We start from the raw sequence: 24,304 nt of genomic DNA, 5'->3' as shown, positions 1-24,304 counted from the left end.
TCAAGTTCATGACATGAGCTTGTTAACACTGGCATGGCAGACCAGAATGTTCTATTGGGTCACTAATCCTTGTCATCACAGCTCTTAATTCACTGATCTCGTCAGTTTATGATTAGAGCACAATATTAAGCACAAGATGCACAGTTTATGCAAGTTCAGGACACATTGGCACGTTTGTAATAAATTAAGTAAATTAAATGGTACTCGGAAATGTCCTATTCCGTCGATAAACAAAATTAAATGATCATTAAAGTAAAACTGCACTTGGAAAGAGTCTAACACTGTCCATGAAAAATGATTACGAAGCATAAATTGTAAGTTCAATTAAAAAACTGAAAAGTTCATTGTTCCCTCGGAACTTCACGAGAGGAAAACACAAATTCAGATATGGCATGGGTACTCTATGCTTTCACAGTCCGTTACGATGACACAAGTTTAAACACAAGTCCAGATGCGGCACTCGATAAATATTTCATGTTTCCACAATCTGTTATGAAGCATAAGTTCGGACGTAATACCCTGAAATACTCTAAGTTTCCACAGTTCGTCACGAAACACAAGTTCAATGTGGTACTTGGAAAATTGTAACATTCACACGAAAAGTTTTATGTTTCCACAGCTTGTCGGAAAACACAAGTCCAAATTAGACACTCGGAAAATTTCTATGTTCCCATGATCTGTTTACGAAAATACAAGTTCAAAATTCGAGTTCAAATGTAGTACTTGTAAAAATTACGACGCTCACGAGAGAAATTCTAAGTTCCTTCAGTTAGTCACTGAAACACAAGTCCTAACATGGCACTTGAAGAAAATCAAAGTTCCAACTCCGCTGGAACCGAGCACTCGCAACGCAAGGACTCGTCCGACCATAGGTTCGGTCCGCACTCGTAGCGCTCCACCCTTCACCCGTGTCGCAGAGAGAGGGTAGAGTAACATACACTGACTCTGTAGTCCGGATCGCCCTCCTTATAAACCGGATTGTGGCGAAGCATCTAGAACGTTGGTATTATCCACCCCTATAATTCCTAAAGTACACGGTGGATATCCCTAAGAATTTGACAGGTTGCGTCTATTACGATGGCCTCCACGGTGGCAGTGTCAAAATAACACTATTTTAAAGCTAAATAGACTTTTGCACATGGGCCGGGACATTACCATATAATGGTCACGTTTGGCCGTGTAGAGCCAAGGCCGCACTAGATAGACAGGCCACAAGGCTCGGACCGTGACGTCACGCTAGTGGCTGGCGTTCAGCATGGCAGTGTAGGGCCCGCTCTCACTTTCACCATCATATTGTTCATTTATTCAACCTTAACGATAAAATTGAACACTCCTTCAATTGTGGCTTTACTTAGGCTTGTATACTACACGAGTTTTATGCGGGGAGAAAACTGGAAGGGCAGTACATGTACATTTCTTTACGTAAAATTATGATGACATCTGTCACTTGTAACTCAACACGGTATCTTTAAAATATTAGAACGCATAATACGTATACAAAAAGTTTTAATGTTACTAGGAAAATGCATGATGGCAATTCACAACAATAGTCTGAAACCTTTCTTAGAAATTAAGCTGCAACTTAAAACTTACCTAAGAATTCCTAAGGTTTCAGTTTGTACATTTTTATTTTCCTGAGGATTTTTTCTTCTCAGCGATGAGTTTATCTACGGTAACTTTTCTATTGTTATTCAATAATATATTACAAAAGATGTATATACATCTGTCAACGAAATGTTTAAAACTATTTATTTAATCACTGCATGTTTAAACATTTTCGTTCTCCAGAACATTGTTGACAAGCGAAGTCAGAATTTTTCTCTGAGAATCCTCATGTAAAAACATTAGTATACAGGTTTACATTTTGTAGCTCTAAAAGAGTCTGGTACAACACAGGGCAGGAGCAAGCCAAGGCCGCACTAGATAGACTCAGACATTTTTTTTGTCTGACTCAGAGTTGTCAAAGTCAGGATAAGTTGTCAGCTTGATTAAGCCAGTTATTTATTAAGATTTTAAATAAATGACCATTATCAAACAATTTTGTGTGTTTGTGTGTGTTTCGTCAAATGGATTTTGAAAAGTGGTTTGTAAATTGCTTTTGCACAGCTTTTCAAACATTTTCCTGTTATTTTTAGAAATTATGCATGCTACCTTATAAGCTATAGGACTATCTGTTAATACTTTAAAGACTTGCAAAGTTAGTTCTTCTAAGAAATGTCACATTAGGTTCTTACATGGAAACAAATCAACAACGTCTTTATTTTTTTAAAGACTGGATGACAACATAAAAGTTTGTGCAGTTGTAGCTAATGTAGTGTTATTTTCTCCGCTTTTACTACTAAAAGCAACTCCCTCTACCTTTCCTCCTAGCGGGCGATCTGGCCGTGCGGTTAGGGTCGTGCGGCTGTGAACGTGCATCGGGAGATAGTGGGTTCGAATCCCACTGTCGCCAGCCCTGAAGAAGGTTTTCCGTAGTTTCCCATTTTCACACCAGGCAAATGCTGGGGCTGTACCTTAATTAAGGCCACGGCCGCTTCCTTCCAGCTGTTATGCCTCTCCTATCCCATCGTCGCCATAAGACCTATCTGTGTCGGTGCGATGTAAAGCCACTAGCAAAAACAAAAATAAAACCGTTCGTCCTTTATAGTTCAGCTCACGTTTTATGTAGACTCCATTCAACAAGTTACAAAATATTTCGTGCTCCTTTAACAATTTTAGTTTCTTTTTTCAAGTAATTCCAATGTGAATCATCAATACCCGAATTTCCCGTGCCTAGTTTTGCAGTAAAAGACTGTGAATAACCGGGTGAGGCATTGTAAGAAACGTTGACTGTCTTATCTTCTTTTACGCCCCAGGAAATGCGAAAAATATTGAAGTGAACCATGTTATTAGAATACAGGAGTAAGATACTTTCTTTGCAAAGGCTATATTTAACTGTTCCTTTAAAAAAAATTATAATTGATCAGTAATGATACACTCATTAACTTCACTTTCAATTTCATCGATTATTTTGTGTACAGATTCTATTTTGTCGTGGGCAGTCACTTTTGAGTTACGAGAAGGTCTAAACAGGAAGTTATACTTTTCTAATTTGACCATTTTAATATCTTGCCCCCATCACCTAATGCACGTATATCAGGGTTATAACTCATGAAAATATCATGTTTAATAGATTTAAAATCAAGAGCCTCGTTTAATGTTAAGGAAGTACCAATTTTCGGAATATTTTCCTCAGTCACATACATTTTGAAAATACAGACTTTGGCTGTTAAAGTTGACGGAAACTTTGTCCAAATCTAATTTGCGTTTAATCCCTGAACGTCATCGAAGTCCTTGATCCTGTCATATTCTTCCTCTTCCCGTTTTTCAATTTCTTCTTGTCTTTGAATAGGATTTTTGCTCGTTGTTGGAAGATTTTTTATACAGATAGGCAGGCATATTTTAAAACTTAGGAATAGCATCGTTTGAGAGTTTTAAATGGTTAGGTTTTACAGTTAAAAGAGACTCATCAGGTCTTTTAACGGAATCGTCCCTAATTACGAAACTTTGTCGAAGTGTTTTATGCACACAACTGAGCTTGCTGAAGGGATGAATTCGGTTCGATGGATAGCTATGATCCACTTTTGTTTCCGAAACACGCCAGTAGGAAATTTAAACACTGAAATATTAGGCTGTTTTGAACTGTAGTTGATTCTACAACCAGGTATACAACACGACGTGGCCATAATTCACAATGTCCACACACGTTTAAATCATTCAACACCATCGATAGCCTCACTGCTGCGAGGTTCAGATCAGCTTACAAGTCACTGGCGAGAAGTGAAGCGGCTGGCGACTAGTGTGACGTAGCGCCCGAAGTGGAGGGGGAGCCTTATGGCCTGTATATCTAGTTGGCCTTGGTAGAGCTCACTCGAGAAGCCTACGTCACGGCTGAGTACGTCAGCGAGTTCGGCAGGCTGCCTATCTTCCGCCTCGCGCGAAGTTCAACACACATGCTTCGAACTTCTTTCCCGTAGCGGCGTTCCCGGTACAAAACGTAATGGTGGATTTTTCGAAATCTCTGCGAACTTACAATGATGGTAAAAGAACATTGTCTCAAAACATATTTAAGAGTACTCTTCCTAGTGGGGACGTTATTTTATGAGATTGGTTATTGTATTCACAGTCAACTGGGAAAGTATTCTGTATTCAATGCTGTTTATTTCAACCAGACAATGCAAAAACTCATTCTCATGACCACGGGCGTAATGTTCTTACGTACATCTTCAGATAAAAACAGTTAATGCAGGTTGATACAATTCTGTTTACTCAGTGTGAAGAAGAGTTAAACTACTGGCGAAGTATATTCTCAAGAATAGTTTCTGTAGTACGATTTTTGGCAGTTAGGGGTTTACCTTTCCAAGCAGACAATGAGGATTTTGGATCAACTTCAAATGGTTATATCTTGGATGCCTCGAGTTAATCAGTGAATATGACCCTTTCCTTGCCCAGCATATCGGGAAGTATGGTAATAAAGGGCAAGGGCACACCTCAAATCTGTCTTCTCAAATATGTAATGAATTTATTGAAGTAATGGGGAATTGTGTGCTTAAAACTGTAGTTGATGAAGTAAAAGAAGCTAGATACTACTCTCATTGTAGATTCGACGCCTTATCGCTCTCACACTGACTAGTTGGCTATTGTTTTACGATATGTACCTCAAACAGAGCCAAGGCCTGTAGAACGACTCATTAAGCTTCTGCCTGGAATATCACATACATCTGCTGGACTAGAAAAAGCTGTAGTTGACTGTCTTGAGACTTTCGAAATCAACATCAAGAAATGTAGGGGCAAAGTTATGATAATGCTTCCAATATGTTAGGAGCTTACTCAGGTCTTCAGTCCCGAATAAAGCAGCAAAATCCCTTTGCCGAATACATACCGGGTGCAGCACATTCATTAAATCTTGTTGGTTCGCCTGCCGAAGAATGCTGCACTGCCACAGTAATTTTCTTTGGCTTCGTCCAGGAGTTGTAAAATTACTCTTCTGTGTCAACGTAGAGGTGGAATATTTTGAAGCAATTCTTGGTAAGAAACGGTACGCCAGTGGTAAAATCTTTATCAGCAACCAGATGGTCTGCAAGAGCAGACGCTGTCAGAGCTTATGGTAAAAGGTAAGAAATACGACAATCGTTGAGGCAGCTGTCTGAAGACTCGAGTGTAAAACCTGCTTGTAGACTTAAGGCACAAAACCTTGAAACTAAATTTCAGAATTTCGAGACCACTTTTCTGTCAGTTGTGTGGAACGACATTTTGGAAAAAGTTGACAAGTGTTCTAAAACTTGCAGTATGAACATCTTAATCTTGAGGGAGGAGTAAAACAATTGAAAACCCTGTAAGGATTCATCAAAGCGAAAAGGGATTAGTTTTACATATATGAGCAAACTGCTTTGAAAATAGGTGGATGTGATGTTCCAAGGTACTCAAGAGTAAGAAAATGGAAAATATTTGCAGATGAAACACGTGGGATTGAAGGAGACCTAGATGTAAGAACAAATTTCAAAAATATTCCTTAAAATAATGGGCACACTTATAGGAAACTTAGCAAGAAGAAAAGAAGCATATGAAGTCGTAGCTTCCAAATTTCAACTTTTACCTCTACTGCTGACTTGCTCATCCGAATCATCAGAAGTGAAGAACACTGCTTTGAAACATAGTTCCCTGTACCCTGAAGACATCAGTCAAGATTTTGTGAATGAGTGTGTAAACTTTCAAATGTAGTTGAACTCGAGGGATTCCAAAACTTGCCTAAGTGTATTCTTATATTAAACAAAACAATTTGTCAAGTACTTTTTCCCAACCTTGAAATTGCAATTAGGATATTTTTGACCTTACCAATAACCAGCTGTACTGCAGAAAGGGATTTTTCAGTTTTAAGCAGAGTAAAACATGCTAAGAGGGCAGCACTTCTTAATGCAAAGTTAAAAGATTCAACCTTGAAAACCAACTTTGATGAAACTGTTCAAGAGTTTGCTAGGGAAAAATATTGTATGTAAAGTAATATTATAATTATACAAATAGCCTATAAACAAAACTTGTATTTTCAAATGTGATCGAAATATATTACAATAAATTAATGATAATTTATATGTGTTTTATTTCTAAAATTGTTTACTTACACACAAACTATCAAATTGAAGCAACAGCTTTTTAAATAGAAATAAAAACAGCATGATGCTTATTTGGCTGTTACCTTCATTTGACTTGATAAATTTAATTATGAGAATTAACTTTATTTGCATAATGTGCTGTTTTAAAACTCATGATCTAGAAAAATGTAATATTTAATTTGTAAACGATTATATTTTTTAGGGGAACAGGAAAAGGAGCGGGAGGGGGGGGGGGGCGGCGGCGGCTAAATATTGTTTGCCCAGGGCGCTAACTACTTGAAATCGGGGCCTGCCTACTCTACTTCAGTGACTAACTTAGGAATCGTTATGACTGAGACCCTAAATTGGACTCAACGGATGACAAGCACACGTAATAAAGTACACAAATGCTTATATCCTCTGAAGCGATTGTGTAATGCATTCTCGGTTCGACTTAAAGTACAACTAATTCACCCTCTTATACTACATATACTTAACGATTGTAGTAACAAGAAACTGGACCGGAGCCTGAATAGCTGCGTAAGATATAAGTTTAATCTGCGATATGATGCTCATATATCACCATATTATAAGGAATTGTCGTGGCTTCGAGTGCACCAGCGCCGTGAATTTCACATGTTATCACTTAAGCACAAAATACTTTACACTAATACTCCCAACTAACTTTCTTCACCTTTTTCTTACCTCTCGTCATATCATGACCACAATACGAGACCTGGCTCTTCTCTTACCATACCTGTAAACAGCACTGCTTCTTACAACCACTCCTTCATAATCTCTGCGTCCAGGGCATGGAATTTGCTACCTGCGAACATTAGGAACAATCCCTCTCATCGAAAGTTTAAGGTGGCGTGCCGCGAGTATTTGTTGAGTAGAGCCTGCTGACTTGCTGGATAATTGTTGAGTGAATGAAGGAATGAATGTGATGAATGAATGGATTATTGCAGTTACATCACGTAAGTGTATTTTAATTTGTGTATTTTAAAATTAAGGATTCTTTTATTGTCATGTTTAATATTATTACTATTGTTTTTGCTATTAATATTATTTGTGTTATTTGTATTTGTAAGTACTGTATAAGTTACGTACATGTATACTCTTCTAGTGGTTAAGTGTAAGAGAGGGCCTTGAGCCCTAACTTCGCCACAAATAAAAGGCATTATCTATCTATGTATCTATCTATCTACAAAAGATTCAGGCAGACCATCGGGAGGGGTTTCCTGCTGTTACAAACCACGCCTAAGAAAAATAAAAAGTAGTCAATGAAGAAAATTTTGTATTTGTGTTAGTGCACATGGAACAGACCAGGATAGCAGGACTGTCCCTGCCACCCGATATTTCCATAGATGATGTGATAGAAACTACAATGGAAATAACAAAGCAGCTAGATACATCAAGAAATATAATAATAGCGGGCGATTTCAACTGCAGAATAGATCTTCAGAATGAGTGAAAAGAGATTCTATTGCAGACAATGGAAGGAGGTTTCAAACTAATCAAGCCTTGAACAGGCCCGTTGGTGCTATTCAACGGGAGTAGGCTATGTGCAGGCACCTGATTTCACCCTCTCCCTTCCTACTATCATATACCATGCCATTTATTTCATATCATTAACTCCTGTGATGAGGTTGACGTCAGGAAGGGAATGCGGTCTTAATAACTCGCTGCGGTACGTCCTGTGCCCAAAAAGAAAATACCAACAGTCTGTAGTGATTTTAGGCCTATCAACATCCTCTGTGCACTTAGTAAGGCACTAGAAAAAATTGTTCATGAGCAGATATGTGAATATTTGTCTAAATACAACATTCTAAATCCCTACCAATCTGGCTTCAAGAAGGGCCATAGTACTACTGCTGCTCTTCTGAAGGTTACAGATGATATACGCGCGGCCACCGATAACAGGCAGTTTACTATCTTATGTCTCTTTGATTTCTCTAAGGCATTTGACTCTGTTAATCATGAGTTGTTTCTTGCTAAGCTGAAGTCAATTGGCTTCTCCCAGAGTGTTCTGTCGTGGTTTGAATCATATCTGTCAAATAGATCACAAAGAGTCACGTTCGTTGACGGTCGATTCTCTAGCTGGGAATCAGTAAACTGTGGCGTACCACAAGGATCAGTCCTCGGTCCTTTATGTTTTTCTATTTATATTAATGACATATCTGAAGTCTTCAAAAACAGTAGCTTTCACGTGTATGCGGATGACTTACAAGCTTACTTCCACTTTTGTCCCACTAACGCATCTTCTTCTATAACGCATTTTAACCATGACATCTCTCGATTGATTGAATGGAGCGCAAATCATAACCTCCAATTAAATGTGGCTAAGACCCAGCTTATTTGCATAGGTTACACAAAACTCCTGAAAACTGTTGACCTCAAATCCCTCCCAGCAATAAAAATTCTAGAGACAGATATTCATTATAGTGACACCGTTAACAATCTAGGTCTAATTTTCGACAGAACCTTATCCTGGTCTGATCATACGTCAAATGTAATCCGAAAAGTTGTGTCATCCATGCATATTTTGAAACGTAACGTGTCATGTACACCACCTTTCATGCGAAAACTACTTGTTCAAAGTCTTATATTTCCAATAATTGACTATGGTTCAGTCGTATACAACGACTTATCTGAAACTTTGAACATAAAACTACAGAGGGTACAAAACGCATGTGTTCGTTACGTTACAAATGCCAGGCGTGATGAACACATAACACCCTATTACATACGGCTACAATGGTTGAAACTCCATGAACGTCGGGAAATCTCAGTAGCTGTTGCTACGCAGAAAATTCTCAAACTGAAGACACCATCCTACCTTTATAATGCATTTAAACCTATGGAGTCGGTACATAACAGAGATAATAGATTTACAAAACCCACCCTTCAAATTCCCCTTCATCGTACCACTAAATTTAACAAATCCTTTGTTTGCACTGCATCACGTATCTTCAACGTCTTTAATCTTCACCGTTTCGCAAGTAACACTAACTGTACCCAACTAAAGCAGTTCTTAACATCTGTCTTTCTGGAGGAGTACGCAAGAGGCTGAGATCAGGCATTCTTGTGTCGAACAATCAGGAATATGTATATTTCGAAGAAAATTGTTTCTCTGCTTTAGCTTTATATTCTTTAAACCCATGTAGTCCAGAATAACAGAAGGGCTTAATGATTTACTTTCTTACTTATTATATAATGTATGTCTTAACCTTACTGGATGTGGTATCTGTATTTTCATTTTTTTAAAGTTTCTTGTTTAGTTTAATACTTTAATATTATAAAAATGTAGTTACTGTTTTCATAAATCTGCATTGTATTATAAGAAGACGCTGCATAAAGGGGCTTTTCAGTCTCAGTGGCATGTAAATCATGATCAATAAATTCAATTCAAATTACGATGATTCATCTCACTTCATACCCGACCCCGTAGAGCAACGGGACAAAAATTGGACATGTACACACAAGTGTACGGTTACAAGAAAGAAATACATCAAGAATTTTGTCCTTTCGTCTTCGAAGAAATGTTCTTCTCAGTCTGTGTTGTGGATTCAAGTCCTGCAAGTTGTGTTGTCAATACGTTTTTTATTCTCTCTTTAACACTTAGCCGGCAATGGATTGCGTATTTTTCCTAGCGGTAGCATAACCTACTACCAGATTTTTGTTGCGTGCTTATACTGGTCGCATATGGTGCACGCAGTAAGTACATCGTCCGATTAATTATTCATAAAAAATACAAGACGCATTTCTGTTGTAGACTACACATGCGTATTATTTGCGTATAATTGCCATTTGCACTTGTCTTCCAGGTGCCCTCATGAGGCTCCTGGCGCTGGTTATGACGCACGCTGGGGCCCCTGATGACTCCTCCAAAGAACCTTCCAAGGGTGGTGCTAAAGAGGAACTCTTCGTGCGGTTGCAAGACGTCATAAGGTAGGAATGTACAGTATGAAATTATACTGTAGTACGGGTGGTAATTTTTACTGTGGGCGGTAGGGATGGGATAAAGTATCAGGTGCCAATGTTCAGTACACTGTATTAGATTGCAATATTAAGATATAACAGTAGCTTAATACAAGTTGCAGGTCAGCTTTCGGGAGGAATAGTCGCTATACCTGCTGCCTCTTGCAGCCCCTAACCACTCCTTAGTAAGTACGTAAATAGCAATACTCTCGCCATCTCGCCTTCTTCAATCCCACTATCTTTTTCACCAGTCCGTCCGTCACCCACATTGTTAACTATCCCAAGACGTTTTCTTGCAATGACCCTTATAATTCCCAGAACTAATGCTTCGAAACCTTCATTTATAAAATGTGCAGTGACAGGTAGGTGACTAGGTGTCTAAGGGTTTGTAGTTAAAACAGACTTTGGAACCGACATTATACAATATGCTGACGAACGAGTGCATATAATGTCCATATGCTGCTGGAATGAGAGATGAGGAAATAGTAACCATGGTTAAAATTATTACATTTTTATTGCTATTGGCATTTTTGCTTGGCACCGACACAGACTGGTCTTATGGCAATGGGACTAAGAAGGCAGAGCTTGGCCTTATTTAAGGTACAGACCCTAGCATTTACATGATGTGAAAATGGGAAGCCAGCTTCAGGGCTACCATCATTGGGGGTTCGAACCCACCACCGTGTCCCAAATGCAAGCTAGCAGTTACGAGACCCAAACCGTGTACCCAACTTGCCCTCTAAATCCATTGTAAAAGGCTGCAAATTTTTAGTTTTCTATTTTCTTTTGTACAAGTGGAAAAGGAAATGATGATGATAGCAACTGTTGGTTCACTGCCTCACAGGTTGAAGTCGATGATGAAGATCCAGGAAGGGACATGTCACTTGTGTTGGCTTTTCAGGACCTGCTATTTGAGCACCAAGAATATTATCAGAACTTCATTCACTGGTAGAATTTTGAGACCGAGCTCGATAGCTGAAGTCGCTTAAGTGCGGTCAGTATCCAGTAATCGGGAGATAGTGGGTTCGAGCCCCACTGTCGGCACCCCTGAAGATGGTTTTCCGTGGTTTCCCATTTTTACACCAGGCAAATGCTGGGTCTGTACCTTAATTAAGACCACGGCCGCTTCCTTCCACTTCCTGGGCCCTTCCTATCCCGTCGTCGCCATAAGACCGATCTGTGTCGGTGCGACGTAAAACAAATAGCAAAAAAGAATTTTGAGATATTTTATGTTATATTTTGTTCTTCTTATTATACATACATACTGTACCGGGAACTGTTCCAGCCCTGTACATTGTTTTATTTTTGCCGAAACATATGAAAGAGGGACGGCAATAATATCTGTTCGTGCGTCCGACATCTTGTGCTAGCGCAAGGCGAAGCTCATTGTAGCGAGCTGGACACGTCACGAGCAACGAGTCTGCAGGTGACGTCAATATCACATGTTACATACCTCTCCATCGAAGGTGCTAGAAAGAAAAGGCCTAACTTTTCAGCCGCTTAAGTTTCGGACATGAGACATGTATCACATGTAGCTCATGTTCCAAATGCAAACATATATTAACTTCAGTAAATTCCGTCAAGGCATTCTAAAGATATAAGCCAATTTCATCTCTGTGACGTAGCAAGCAGCCTTGAGCCGTACTGAATATAAGCAGAGAGCCAGGCCACAGCAATTCAGTTCACGTCGAGTTCGCACCAATTTCACATCGAGTTCGCGTCAAGTCTACATTCTTTCACAGCTGACTAGTATATCACGCTGCGCGCGTCGAACCAAGTATTCCTGCGACCGGACCTCGCACGACTTAGAAAGTTTCGATGGCTAGTTGGTACTTAGTCTCTGCGATACCAGTGAGTAACCTGTACATTGTGGGACTTGTAATTCGTCTGATATTCAGACTTAGAAAGTGAACGTGTGTAATTTCAAAGTCTTTATAGTATTCAGCAACAGTGGTACTTGACACTTAGTAAATATCTTAGTTGACGTGTGAATAACGGTAACCAACTTGGGGTTAACATAAATACTTCGCATGGTAATGATCTTGGACTATTTGAAATTTGAATTTCATGAGTGTAGGTTATAACACTTTGATTGTCTTGGGAGCCTAGAACACTGTCATTAGTGTAGAAGAACTGTTCGCGCGTCATCATAACAGGCTGTGCTATTTAAAATTAATGCATGTGGACTAACTGTGTACCCAGTGTTATCGTGAAGTATAGGACTTGAATAATTGAGGTATTACAAGAGAGAGTCGCTTATTTATTTTGCTGTGAAGTTGAGCAATTACAAACTGTGTTCCAAATGTAAGTTCATTTAACCCTACGAGCAGTGAGCAGTAAGTGGTTAGATGAACTGTGCCGTGAACGATATTTCTCATGATCGTGATAGACGATAAAAGACTCGCTCCGACGTATTTCTCATCGAAGTGAATGGTGATAAATTGTGAAACAGTCACCAGTGATAACTGTGCAAAAATCAAATAGTGCACGTTTACGACGTAAAACGACGGAGATCGACGTAAAACGACGGAGATCGACGGAGATTTGGTACTACGCGGGAATGGTTCCAGGGGCGTGGTACCATGGAGCAGCTTGGGGCCTGCTGACAACCGAATCTCAGATTGCTGTTCGCAGAGTGGTTTTCCACTGTTCGAGAAGGCGTATATTAGGTGATGTCAGTGCTTTTCCATTAAATTCTGACTTTAAGCAGGACCTTTATGAACTAAGTCATTACGGACAAAGAACTTTAAAGAGTTTACTTAATTAATATTCTCCTTGAACAGTATTAACGTTTTCCAAGTCAAGAAAGACTTTCAACAACAAAGTGCTCCCGTATACTCCCATTTATTAGAACTTTGAGGTATCAACTAAGTGCACTATTCGTGGTGAAAGTATAACATAAACTCCAAATTTGCCATATTTTTCATAACGTGTGCTCAGAACTTTAAAAGACTAGATTTGATTTCAGGTTTAACGTGTTCTCGAGAAGAAATTTGCTTTGCTCAATTTATGTAGGAAGTGTAAATATGAAATCGCAAATACCCCTAGAGAGAGAGACTTTAGGATTTCTCAGTTATTTACAACATTCTTGATTTATGACATGAAGAATATGATGGACATATCAAATTGGGAAATATAATTGTTAAATTTCAGTTGAATTAATTTCGATGTTAAGTTGTTAAAAAAAGAGAGAATTAGGATTTATTTTCAATTAAATATTCATTATTTGGCGACACAATAGGAGGGCATTCCAAAGAATGAAATAAAGGAATGAAAGACGTAATATCTCTTATTTCGCCTTGCCATCCTCTCTCTGTACCATCTCCTAAGAACTCAGTACCCCATAGAAAGACCTCATGCCATTAACAGTCAACTTTTCCTGGTACATACATACATACATACATACATTATCATTATAGACTGTTATGCCTTTCAGCGTTCAGTCTGCAAGCCTCTGTGAATTTACTAATTATTATTATTATCATTATTATTATTACAGGGATTTATCTTGGACTGCACAGGTAAGAAAGCGCGTGGGTTAAATGGCTGTACAGGGGACCGTTTAGAGTAAAAATTACTCTATCAAAAATTGGAAATTGTATTTTTTCCTTCCTTAAAATTCCAGTAGAGTAGTTTAATGATTCAACAAGGACAAGAAGAACATAGAAGTTGAAAAATGACTTGTGCATAGTAATATATAACAAAGAGCTCATCAGCTCCAACACTACAGCGGACTTAGAAGTCCTTAAGAAGAAACTCCCATTTATTAGCCTACATATTAAAGAGCATAATTGCTCCCAACGGGTACAACATTATAGAGTTTGATCTCCAATCACCGAGAGGCTAGCCTAAATAAAGCAATCTGTCACTTGTTACTTTTCCAATTACACTGGTGACCAGTTGGGTGACACCACTTCATGGTGTTCATAAACAGTATGCCCCATGGTGGGCTTATAATTTACAAAATTTAACAAACAGTTGGAGTATTGTTCCACCAAGGAACTTAAATGTAGACACGGTGTCGTGACCTACCTGTCCTGAGAGACGTTCTTGTAGGTTGGTCACCAGGCAGTTGGATGTTGAAGTATTACCTGTCCTGCCGAGCGGAAAGTAGGGAGGTAATTGTAGGTGTGACTCTGTCCCGCAACTCACGAAATGAAAGAATTGATAATCTTCATTGTCTTTTATTTCCTAAGACGACTAAGTCTATTATTTACAAGTATTTACAAGTTGGATATGTCGTTCTGAAAAAGAAGAGAGCTTGCTCCACGCGCCTACTCTACGACTACGCGTATATCTGAATTTTGCCCTGCGGCACTTATAACTTCCTGACACGAACAACTGCTCGAAAGAGCCTCGTTCTGAAAGTACGAATTACTGGTTGGGAGAGAGCCCCGCGCCACTTTGGCCTAGGGTTATATCTGCTCTCCTCAAGCAAAGGTCGATCCCTTCCCACTATCCTAGGGGTTGGGTCTTATGGGCGTTACTTAGCTGTTCACCTTGTCGGTGGCGCCCTCAACTAATTATTCTCAAATAATTATCCCAATACGTGCTGCCCTCTGGGCACTACTGTCTCTGTCTCACTTTGCACTCATCTTTCATTGTTTTTTTTTCTAAAGTGCAACTGTTCTGGCTTTGTTTCTTTGCCGGCTAACCGGCCGCCCGGCTCACATACCAACTCTGTTTGTCCACATCAAACAAACAAGTAAATATTCGTTGTGGTCAACGAGCTTTCGTAAGCGCATTTCACAAGCTGCTCTCCACTACATGTAACTTCTTGAAAAGTTCCTTCTTCCTTCTAAATATTAAATCTGACTATAATTATTATACAATTACTCTGATACTACAAGGTGTCTCATATCGATGATTATTATTCTAATACTAGTTTGTTTCCCTTGTCACCTTGAGATCGAGTCTCGGCTGCGAAATCCGGCTGCCGTCCATCTGGCAGTCCGCCGATTCGAGCCCCTGGGAGGTCGGTACACGACAACGGTTACTCACATAACCATAATGCATATACAGGAGCATATTATCCTTCCTACTAGGCCTTAGAAAGGAAAAGAAATAGGTTACTGCAAATACAGGCTATTAACAAAAGGCAAGGATGTGAAACACCAGCACTCCTTAAAAGAATATTCTAGAGATGACATGAACTTAAGTGAGCGTAAGGCCCAATGACACAGAGGCTAATCCCATGCTAAAAAGGGTGACTAAAAGGGGAACATTTAAAAGCCAAGATTAATTTCCAAATTTAGAGGTTGAAAAACCTTAGTCACCCAACTCAAAATAGATGGGGAGAGTTTCGAGGACAACCACTCGTGCTTCTTTACATTAAATTATTTTCCCAGTTGGAAATATAAATTGAGTCCGAAGACTGTGCAGAAGGTCCTATATCACAGCAAAAAATAAAAAAGCTTACAAATTACATTTTAAAGAAAACCGCTGAAATCTTCTCAGAACACACACCGCCACAATCACATATTTAGGTTCTGCCATTACCTGTTAGCTTTGGATCTTATTCAAGCCGGCCATACTATGCCTGCTGTCCATTCTAACCTCCGTCAGGTTGCGCACACAATCACCGGAGCAATCCACTAACCTGAGTTCTGATTGGTTGGAAAACTTCATTACAGGCATGTGATAGGCAGGTTACATTAGAGGAGGAACTAGTTGTAGATTTCACAACTTCAGCACATAAACAATAACAAGAAAAGGTTTACCAACTATAACAAATTAAATTTCTTAGTAGATTCACTGGGCCTTAGCCGACCAAAGATCGATAGAAAATAGATAATAATAATGTTATTTGCTTTACGTGTCACTAACTACTTTTACGGTTTTCGGAGACGCCGAGGTGCCGGAATTTTGTCCCGCAGGAGTTCTTTCACGTGCCAGTAAATCTACCGACACGAGGCTGACGTATTTGAGCACCTTCAAATACCACCGGACTGAGCCAGGATCGAACCTGCCAAGTTGGGGTCAGAAGGCCAGCGCCTCAACCGTCTGAGCCACTCAGCCCGGCTTAGAAAATAGATCCCAGAGTTAAAAGATCACTCGAATCTTCAGTTTGGACATATCCTGGTGAATCAAAAGTCTTCAAATATGATCACGTCGGATCCAGTCTCATTCCATTTCTGTTATAATCATATCTTCTTTTCCATATTTCTTTACGGATATTTAAATATTCATACGATTCGGCCTTCCATTTTCAGCTCTTTCTTTGGGAAAGGATATCTTCTCCCCCCCCCCCCTCTTTTGGACCTGAAACGAACGATCCTCTAAATTTATAAAGATGTGCATAAACAGGGATGGGATTAACAGAAAATACAGCACAATTAAACATCATTGGTTCCTGGGATATTTTTTTTACTAGTGAAATATGAGCCTTAGATAAAACCTGGCTGGCGATGCCCTCCAATCTGACGGTGACTGGTCCTGAAAATTCGATAATCTTCTTTGGTGCTGACCAATTTTGAGCCAGTTTTCCGCTGATGTCGTCAACTGCAGAACTGGCGGGGAACATTTTTACCAGGACAAGGTCTCCAACTCGAAAAGCAACTTGTTTTCTTCCTTCGTTGTATCTCCGGGACACCTTGTTTTTTGCCTTGGTTAGATGTACTGAAGCTAATTTCCATTTCTCTTGGATAGTCATGTGACGGGAAGGAGTAGAGAAATATTCAATATTCCACTCCAACATAAGCGGATCGTTAGGTATTCTGCTCAAAAATATTTCTGCGGGAGTAAAACGCCTGGATTCATGAACGGCAGTGTTAAAACCTAAGCTGAAAAAGACAGGACAAGAGTCCCAAAAAATCTGGTTGCAATGATGAAAGGCCGTTAGGCACGTCTTAAGGTTTCGACGGAATCTCTGAATATGAGAAGGCTGAGGAAGGTGGGGGCTAAGCCGGACGTGCTTTTCGCCCCAAGAAAAACACAAGTTTTGAAACGTGGCACAAGTATAAACAGAAGAATTGTCTGACACCAAAATCTTGGGAGGGCCAAAAATAGCAAATATATGAATAGATAGTAATTTCACCGTGACAATAGAATTAATTTTCTGGACAGGGAAAAGCCAGACAAACTTGGAAAAGCCGCCGATGACAGACAGAATGCCAATATTCCCATTTTGGATATTACAAGAGGCCCGAAGTAATTAGCAAATAATTTCTCCCCAGGCGAGTTTGCAATGTCAGCAGATTGGAAACCGACATTAGCGTTTTTAGCAGGTTTGCATTTCTGGCAAACGTCACAACTCCTAACGTATTCGAAGACGTTCTTTTTTAGATTAGGCCAGTAATAATTTCGAGCAATGTTGTGAAATGTTTTCAGTTGTCCCAGATGTGCACCTAAACATGAATCATGATAGTAATGTAAAATCATGGCTCTCAAATCACGGGGAACAAATATCTTAGAGGATTTGGCACGAGGACATTTGCGACACAGAAGACCTTTTTTTTTATCTCGAAAGTTTCCAATTTTTGATCATTTTTGCTAACTCTGTCCATTATCTCAGCACATTCACGGTAATTACTTTGAAATTCAGATAGGTCGGAAAAACTCAGGGGATATCTTTGAAGAACGTAAACAGGAAGGTTATCCTTAGGACTAGGATTGGGCTCCTCCTCGCCCTCAAACTTGCGCGACAGACAGTCGGCCACCACATTATCTTTTCCTCTTACATGCACCACAGGAAATTTATAAGAAAACAACCGAAGAATCCAACGATCTGTTCTTCCTAAGTTCTTTGCATTAGCATTCATCCAAGATAACGCTTGATAGTCGGTATGTACCCAGAAATGGCGATGTTCGAGGTAAGAATGAAATTTCTCTATCCCGAGGACAACGGCAAGACATTCTTTCTCATACGTGAAATAATTGACTTCAGATCCGTGCAACATCTTACTAAATTCGAAATTGGAGCTAAGGTGTCGTTCTCTAGTCTTTGGTTTAGCCCCGCAGAAACAGCAAGTTCGCTGGCATCGCATTAAAGGACGAAATCGCGATTGAAGTCAGGACTACGTAGTACTGGAGCTCGGCAGAGAGCGTCTTTGAGTTCGTTGAAGGTCTGTTCTTGACTCTCGCCTCAATGGAAACGTTTTTTTTCTTCTTTAAAGAATTCAACGAAGCAGAAATATCAGAGATTTTTGGGATGAATGTGCTATAAAATGCAACCATGCCGAGGAACCGGCGTACATCACGAAGGTTCTTAGGCCTTGGAAACTCACGGATAGCTTTTACTCTCTCTGGGTTTACTAAAATGCCAGAGTTGGAGATGACATGCCCTAACAATTTGATTCGCCTGGTACAAAGGGCACGTTATCGGGATTTACAGTGAATCCGCGTTCCTTTAGTCAAGAGAGGAACTCACGAAGATGGGCTACGTGATCTTCGAAGGTGTCAGAGAATAAAACAACACCGTCGAGGTACGAAAAGAGATAGGTGAACTTGAGGTCCCCGAAAACCGAATCCAGAATGCGACTTAGTGCCTGACCACCAATGGAGATACCCATGGGCACTTTATTGGACTTTCGGACAAATCACATTGATTGACAAGGGGGCTACACTCGGGTAGATCGCATAGCAGTTTGTGTTCAAAAGGATTTTCAAAAGGGTAATTCTCATAGGATTTGAATCGGAAAGCGAAGGATCGACTAATCAAGTCAATAGACAACCCAGTAGCTAACATGAAATCGGAGCCTAAGATTAGCGGAACGGCCAGGCCAGGAACGACATGAAAATTCCAGTCCCAAGAGAAATTGTGAATCTTAACATGAGGTCTAATATGTGAAACAGGAAATACACGCTGACCATTTGCCGAAACATGTTTCAGAACAAGAACAATCACGAAGGTCTCTTAACACCATCCCCTCAACCAAGGACTGACCGACAAAGGAGTTACATGATCAAGTATCTAAAAGGGCGTACATGACGCGCGAACCACGAGAAACTTCGGCCCCTGGCGTAGACGAAGGAAGTCCACAAATATTACGATTTGAGTTGCAATCAGGCACCAACGGTGGGCCACCACGTTGGCGCGAAACTAGTTTCCCCGATTTCCATTACATCCTGGACAGATGCTGCGGTGCACACCCTTTAGACCACACTGATAACATGTAATAGAAGATTTTGATCTACAATATATGGAGATACGTCCCTCTTTCCCACAATTCCAACATTTTATAGAGTTAGTTGCCTTATGACTAGTCCCATCGTGACCTTGAAGGGCACCGGCTATACGATCAGAGGAGTGGGGTGATTCTGAATAATTAATCGATCTACTGGGGCTTTGGTCACGGATGGGCGATCTAGCGAAGGATACAGCTTTGGGGCAAGCGCGGCAAGCCGCGCCAGGGAAGGAACTTTCATGGGGAGGAGGCGGGGGTTGGTACCAACTATTTAATTGTAAAGTCGATTCAAATTCTCGACCGGGACCAATCATATCGACACATTTTACATCAGAGCATTTGATAGCTAATTTATATTGAGGAGCAAGATTCCGGTAAAAGGTGTCGAAAATTTCTGACTCTTGCACTCGAGTATCGAGGCTATTGAATAGGGTTAGATTGCCCGTGGCATAATCATCTATGGACTCTTCTCGACCTTGAGTCCTCCTAAGGATTTCCTGCCTGAGAATAAAGTCCATATCGGACAAGCCGAACCTTACTTTTAGGTCCTTGACAAAGTCACACCAAGAATTAATTTTATGCTTGCACAAACGGAACCATTTGCTGGCAAGCCTTCCAGCATACCGGGAATAACCGGTACAAACAAATCTAAAGACAATGAGGAGAATGCTGCAACGTCTTCTACCATTTCTAGAAACTCAACAATGGAGTGATCTTTCTCCTCACCGGAGAATTTTAGATTCCATTTTCGCACGACATCAAGGGCAGAATTCAAAAGGGACGAACTAGTTTCCGCCGAGTGGGGAATCGGATCTAATGCCTTATCGTCAAAATCAGGGACAAGTGCATTGCCTTCATAAATTATCCTAGTATAATGATCACTGCAGTCTGTACAGGATTGGGGAGAAGTAACATCATTAGACACAGCATTGCTCTCATGTACATCAACCCTAGGAGAAGTGTATGGGATGGTTTCACTTTCCTTATCCTTGATTTACCAATCAATGAGTTCGACAATATACCGACGATACGACATGGTAAGGGAACGAAGATTACATGCAGGATGCAACAAAATACTCGCATAGACCCAACATACTAAGAAATTATGAGAGATTCGGACGACGATGTGCGGCTATAAAACGAAAGAAGTCTGGGTTATACGAATCCAGTTCTGCTTCACCAAAATTCAACCTTTTGGTGAAAAATTTCGACCAACCACGCTCTGCCTGCCATCAACCGAACACTTACACTCCTTCAGGCCTAATGAAGTACAGTCGAAGAACATACGCAAACGTTCAACGTTGCAAAGAAGTAACACACGCAATACACACTCACGAAAATACCAAAACAATTACCGTGGAGTGGTCGAAACTGACTAATGACTGGTCAGGAACTGGACACGTGCCCCTTATACAAATAAAACCCAGTATAGAAAGGCAGTAACCCAAGACAGATGTAGTTTAAAACACAATAGAGTTTATTAAATTATACTTTGGCTAAAGCAAGGATAAAGCAGAGTATAATAACAGTGGAAAGGTAGGAGAAATTAATACAACTTACATGCATAATCATGGACCTTTTAACGTTGCTTGACATGATTGGGAAATATTTTTAATGTCAACGGCTTCTCGTTCATTTGTATCATATTTTCTTCGCAATAATGTAATAACTTAGAGGCTGGGGAACAATCATCGATTTACGATATAATAAGATAAGGTCAAAACAGTTCTTTCTTTATACGGAGAAATCGTATAGTAACCAGCTGGTAACTACAACCTAATCAGAAAAAAAAGGGGGCGAGGTCACACACATCAATTAACAATTCTTCTTACGTAACAACAATCCAAAGAATTAGCATCGAAAAAAAGTAATACATGGGCAAAGAAGTACTTTTGCCAAAAGATGAACCGTGAAATACAAAGAGCTTATAGGTAAGATAAAGATTGCCATAACTACACACACACACACACACACACACACACACACACACACACACACACACAGATAGAGATGGGCACTATCGGCTGAAAACCACTATCGACTAATCTGGCGATAGTCCCTTCGGACTATCGACTGAATAGTATAATGTTTTCAATCGAACGAAAGTATTCATTACTTCCTGACTAGAAGACTGTATAGTCGAATGATTTGATTCGAATGAAAGTATTCATATAACCAAGTAGTCAATCATTCCATGAAAAACATTCGAATGTTTCCAGTCGAAACTCTCCGTATCAAAAGTGGAGTCGTACTTTTACGAATTCGACTTATTTTAACGCAATCTACCAATAATTAGAAATCACTTGTATAGACACCCATTAGAACAAAATTAATGTTATATTGAGTGACTTAGAAATGTATTCATAGGGACCCACGTTCGCAGCTGAGAAGTCCACTCCGCTCCACGTTAGGAATAAGAAGCTGCACCACCCGGAGATCCCAGGTTCGTATTCCATTCACTGACAGAGGATACCGTACCCTTAATTTAGTTTTCCATGGAGTTTTCTACGTTCATTCCTGGCAAATGCCACAATAGTACTGTACCTTGGGCGCATTCCCCAATTCCGGACTTAATCACACTATCGAGGAACTCACAGTTGCGCAGATTAAAATCCGATTTACGCATTCGTCCCTACACGGGGCTAATAAATAGATAGATACCCTTAATACGAATCAACATCATACGAATGGCCGTTCTTGGTGGTAACTGGACAGTGAAACGTAGAAAGACGACAATGAGGCTCTATTCCCGAACAATGCTAACAATGTGTAAAACTTGTTGCTGTAGTACACAATCAGGATATATATGCGAATAGCCAAACGCACTACTACGCTACTACTGTATTTTCTAGATTATTATAGTTATGCCTTATTTATGAATTACGTAATTAATGTAAACAAATATACAACGAAACAAAGAGCACATAAACGACAAGAGAAAATCACCATACCAATTAGGTACCTCTGAAGTTAACATAAATATTAGGTACATTTCCGAAGTGACCATAAACCGATAGTTCCATTCGCTTCCGCGTCGCTGTGACGGGAGTGCGACTGAATTCAGTCGACTTGATTTTTAAAGTAGTCGACTGTTACGATAGTTTGGACTATCGACTAGTTCGATAGTTATCAGTCGATAGTGCCCATCTCTACTTCCAGAGCATAAAATAAAATAAAATAAAATAAAATGAGATCCCAAACTATTTACAAATAGAAATGGCGAAATCAGCCTAAGATGGGGAATGAAACAAGCAATATGCCCACCCAAACACACACACAAAAAAATAACGCCCGTAAGGAAATACAAGAAATAAAGATAGCACAAACCCGTCATTCGTACTATCCATTCATACATGAATACACGTAGACCAAATGTCCAAGGTATCTTAAAAGCAAAACAGAGAGACACTGCGATAGAGTCGCAGCAGCACAAGCATGTAAACTCATAGTACGTGGGCTCGATCTGAAAGATTAGATCCGAGTTTCAGGGTGGCCGTAAATATAAGACAAGGCTCACCCATCGTATAAAATCACAGAACGATCACGCTATCGGGCACATCATATCTGCTCTAGAGGCGAAAATGAATTGACCCAAGATAGCGTTATATGTACACCTAACATAATGAGCCCAAGATGAGACGTCGAGGAAGGAGACATAGGTACAGGTCTTCAATACACAACCAAGGCAGACAGACAATGACATGCACCCGTACACACAAAATGGGTCTGTGTTACCTTCTTATCCTTACATAACAGTATAAATCACGGGTGGCCCAGATTGGTTGCGCAGTAGATGTTAAGTTTTCCCTCGTCCTGCTCGTGACGTCATCACAGGAGCACCGTGACCGTGTAGCATACAACCGCACGTGTATCACATTTCGTTGTTTATATATGTCTGTCTTATAAAGAAAGGATTTTCACGTAATAGCTATACGTCATTTCTTTCCGTATATTGCTGTTGGTTTATATAGTGGCCTGCTGTATTTTGTGTAGTGTGTGTGTCGTAGTTCGTTTCTGTGAGATCTCTGTTAAGTTGCTGTGTTTCGTGCAGTGAGGTGCACTTATTTTCCTTTCGTTAGTTGCGTGAACAGTGTAATAGTAGCTGGAGTGAAATGTATGTGTTCATAGTAAAGTATCGTTGCGATAGAAAACCGTGCCGTTAATGATTCACCCAGTGGCGTATCCTGGAATCTCCACTGAGGTATGCAACTAGTAACCATGCAGTTAACACAATGTATTAAGTAAATTTCAATTCTACTCACCCTAATTACATGTAAGTGAACTCGAGCCAAACAGTTTTACTGTAAGTTCCTGGACTGAACGTGCGTACACAATTCTTGTTTTCTATTTTTAAATTTACGAGAGTCTGCCTCTGTGGTGTAGTGGTTAGTGTGATTAGCTGCCACCCCCGAAGGTCCGGGTTCGATTCCCGGCTCTGCCACGAAATTTGAAAAGTGGTACGAGGGCTGGAACGGGGTTCACTCAGCCTCGGGAGGTCAACTGAGTAGAGGTGGGTTCGATTCCCACCTCAGCCATTCTGGAAGTGGTTTTCCGTGGTTTCCCACTTCTCCAGGCAAATGCCGGGATGGTACCTAACTTCAGGCCACGGCCGCTTCCTTCCCTCTTCCTTGTCTATCCCTTCCAATATTCCCATCCCCCGCAAGGCCCCTGTTCAGCATAGCAGGTGAGGCCGCCTGGGCGAGGTACTGGTCATCCTCCCCAGTTTTGTCCCCGACGCAGAGTCTGAAGCTCCAGGACACTGCCCTTGAGGCGATACAGGTGGGATCCCTCGCTGAGTCCGAATAGCCGAGGGAAAAGCCAACCCTGGAGGGTAAGCAGATTAAGAAGGAGAAGGAGAAGAAGAATTTTTGTTTGCTACGGGCTTTACGTCGCACCGACACAGATAGGTCTTATGGCGACGATGGGATAGGAAAGGCCTAGGAGTTGGAAGGAAGCGGCCGTGGCCTTAATTAAGGTACACACCGAGCTCGATAGCTGCAGTCGCTTAAGTGCGGCCAGTATCCAGTATTCGGGAGACAGTAGGTTCGAACCCCACTGTCGGCAGCCCTG

At 40.4% G+C, this 24,304-nt stretch overlaps 1 protein-coding gene across 1 annotated transcript in view; it reads left to right on the top strand.

The window, feature by feature from the left end:
• The window catches only part of ssp3 (short spindle 3), a 567,399-nt gene that overhangs the window by 288,775 nt on the left and 254,320 nt on the right, over nucleotides 1-24,304 (top strand). Inside the window, exon 21 of the mRNA XM_068225894.1 lies at nucleotides 9,956-10,079. Within this exon, the coding sequence (XP_068081995.1) occupies nucleotides 9,956-10,079 (124 nt within the window). The remainder of the gene's footprint in view (nucleotides 1-9,955; nucleotides 10,080-24,304) is intronic.

This window comes from Anabrus simplex, chromosome 1, assembly GCF_040414725.1.
Source record: "Anabrus simplex isolate iqAnaSimp1 chromosome 1, ASM4041472v1, whole genome shotgun sequence".
NCBI lineage: Eukaryota > Metazoa > Arthropoda > Insecta > Orthoptera > Tettigoniidae > Anabrus > Anabrus simplex.
This window is presented reverse-complemented; position numbering and strand designations above follow the sequence as displayed.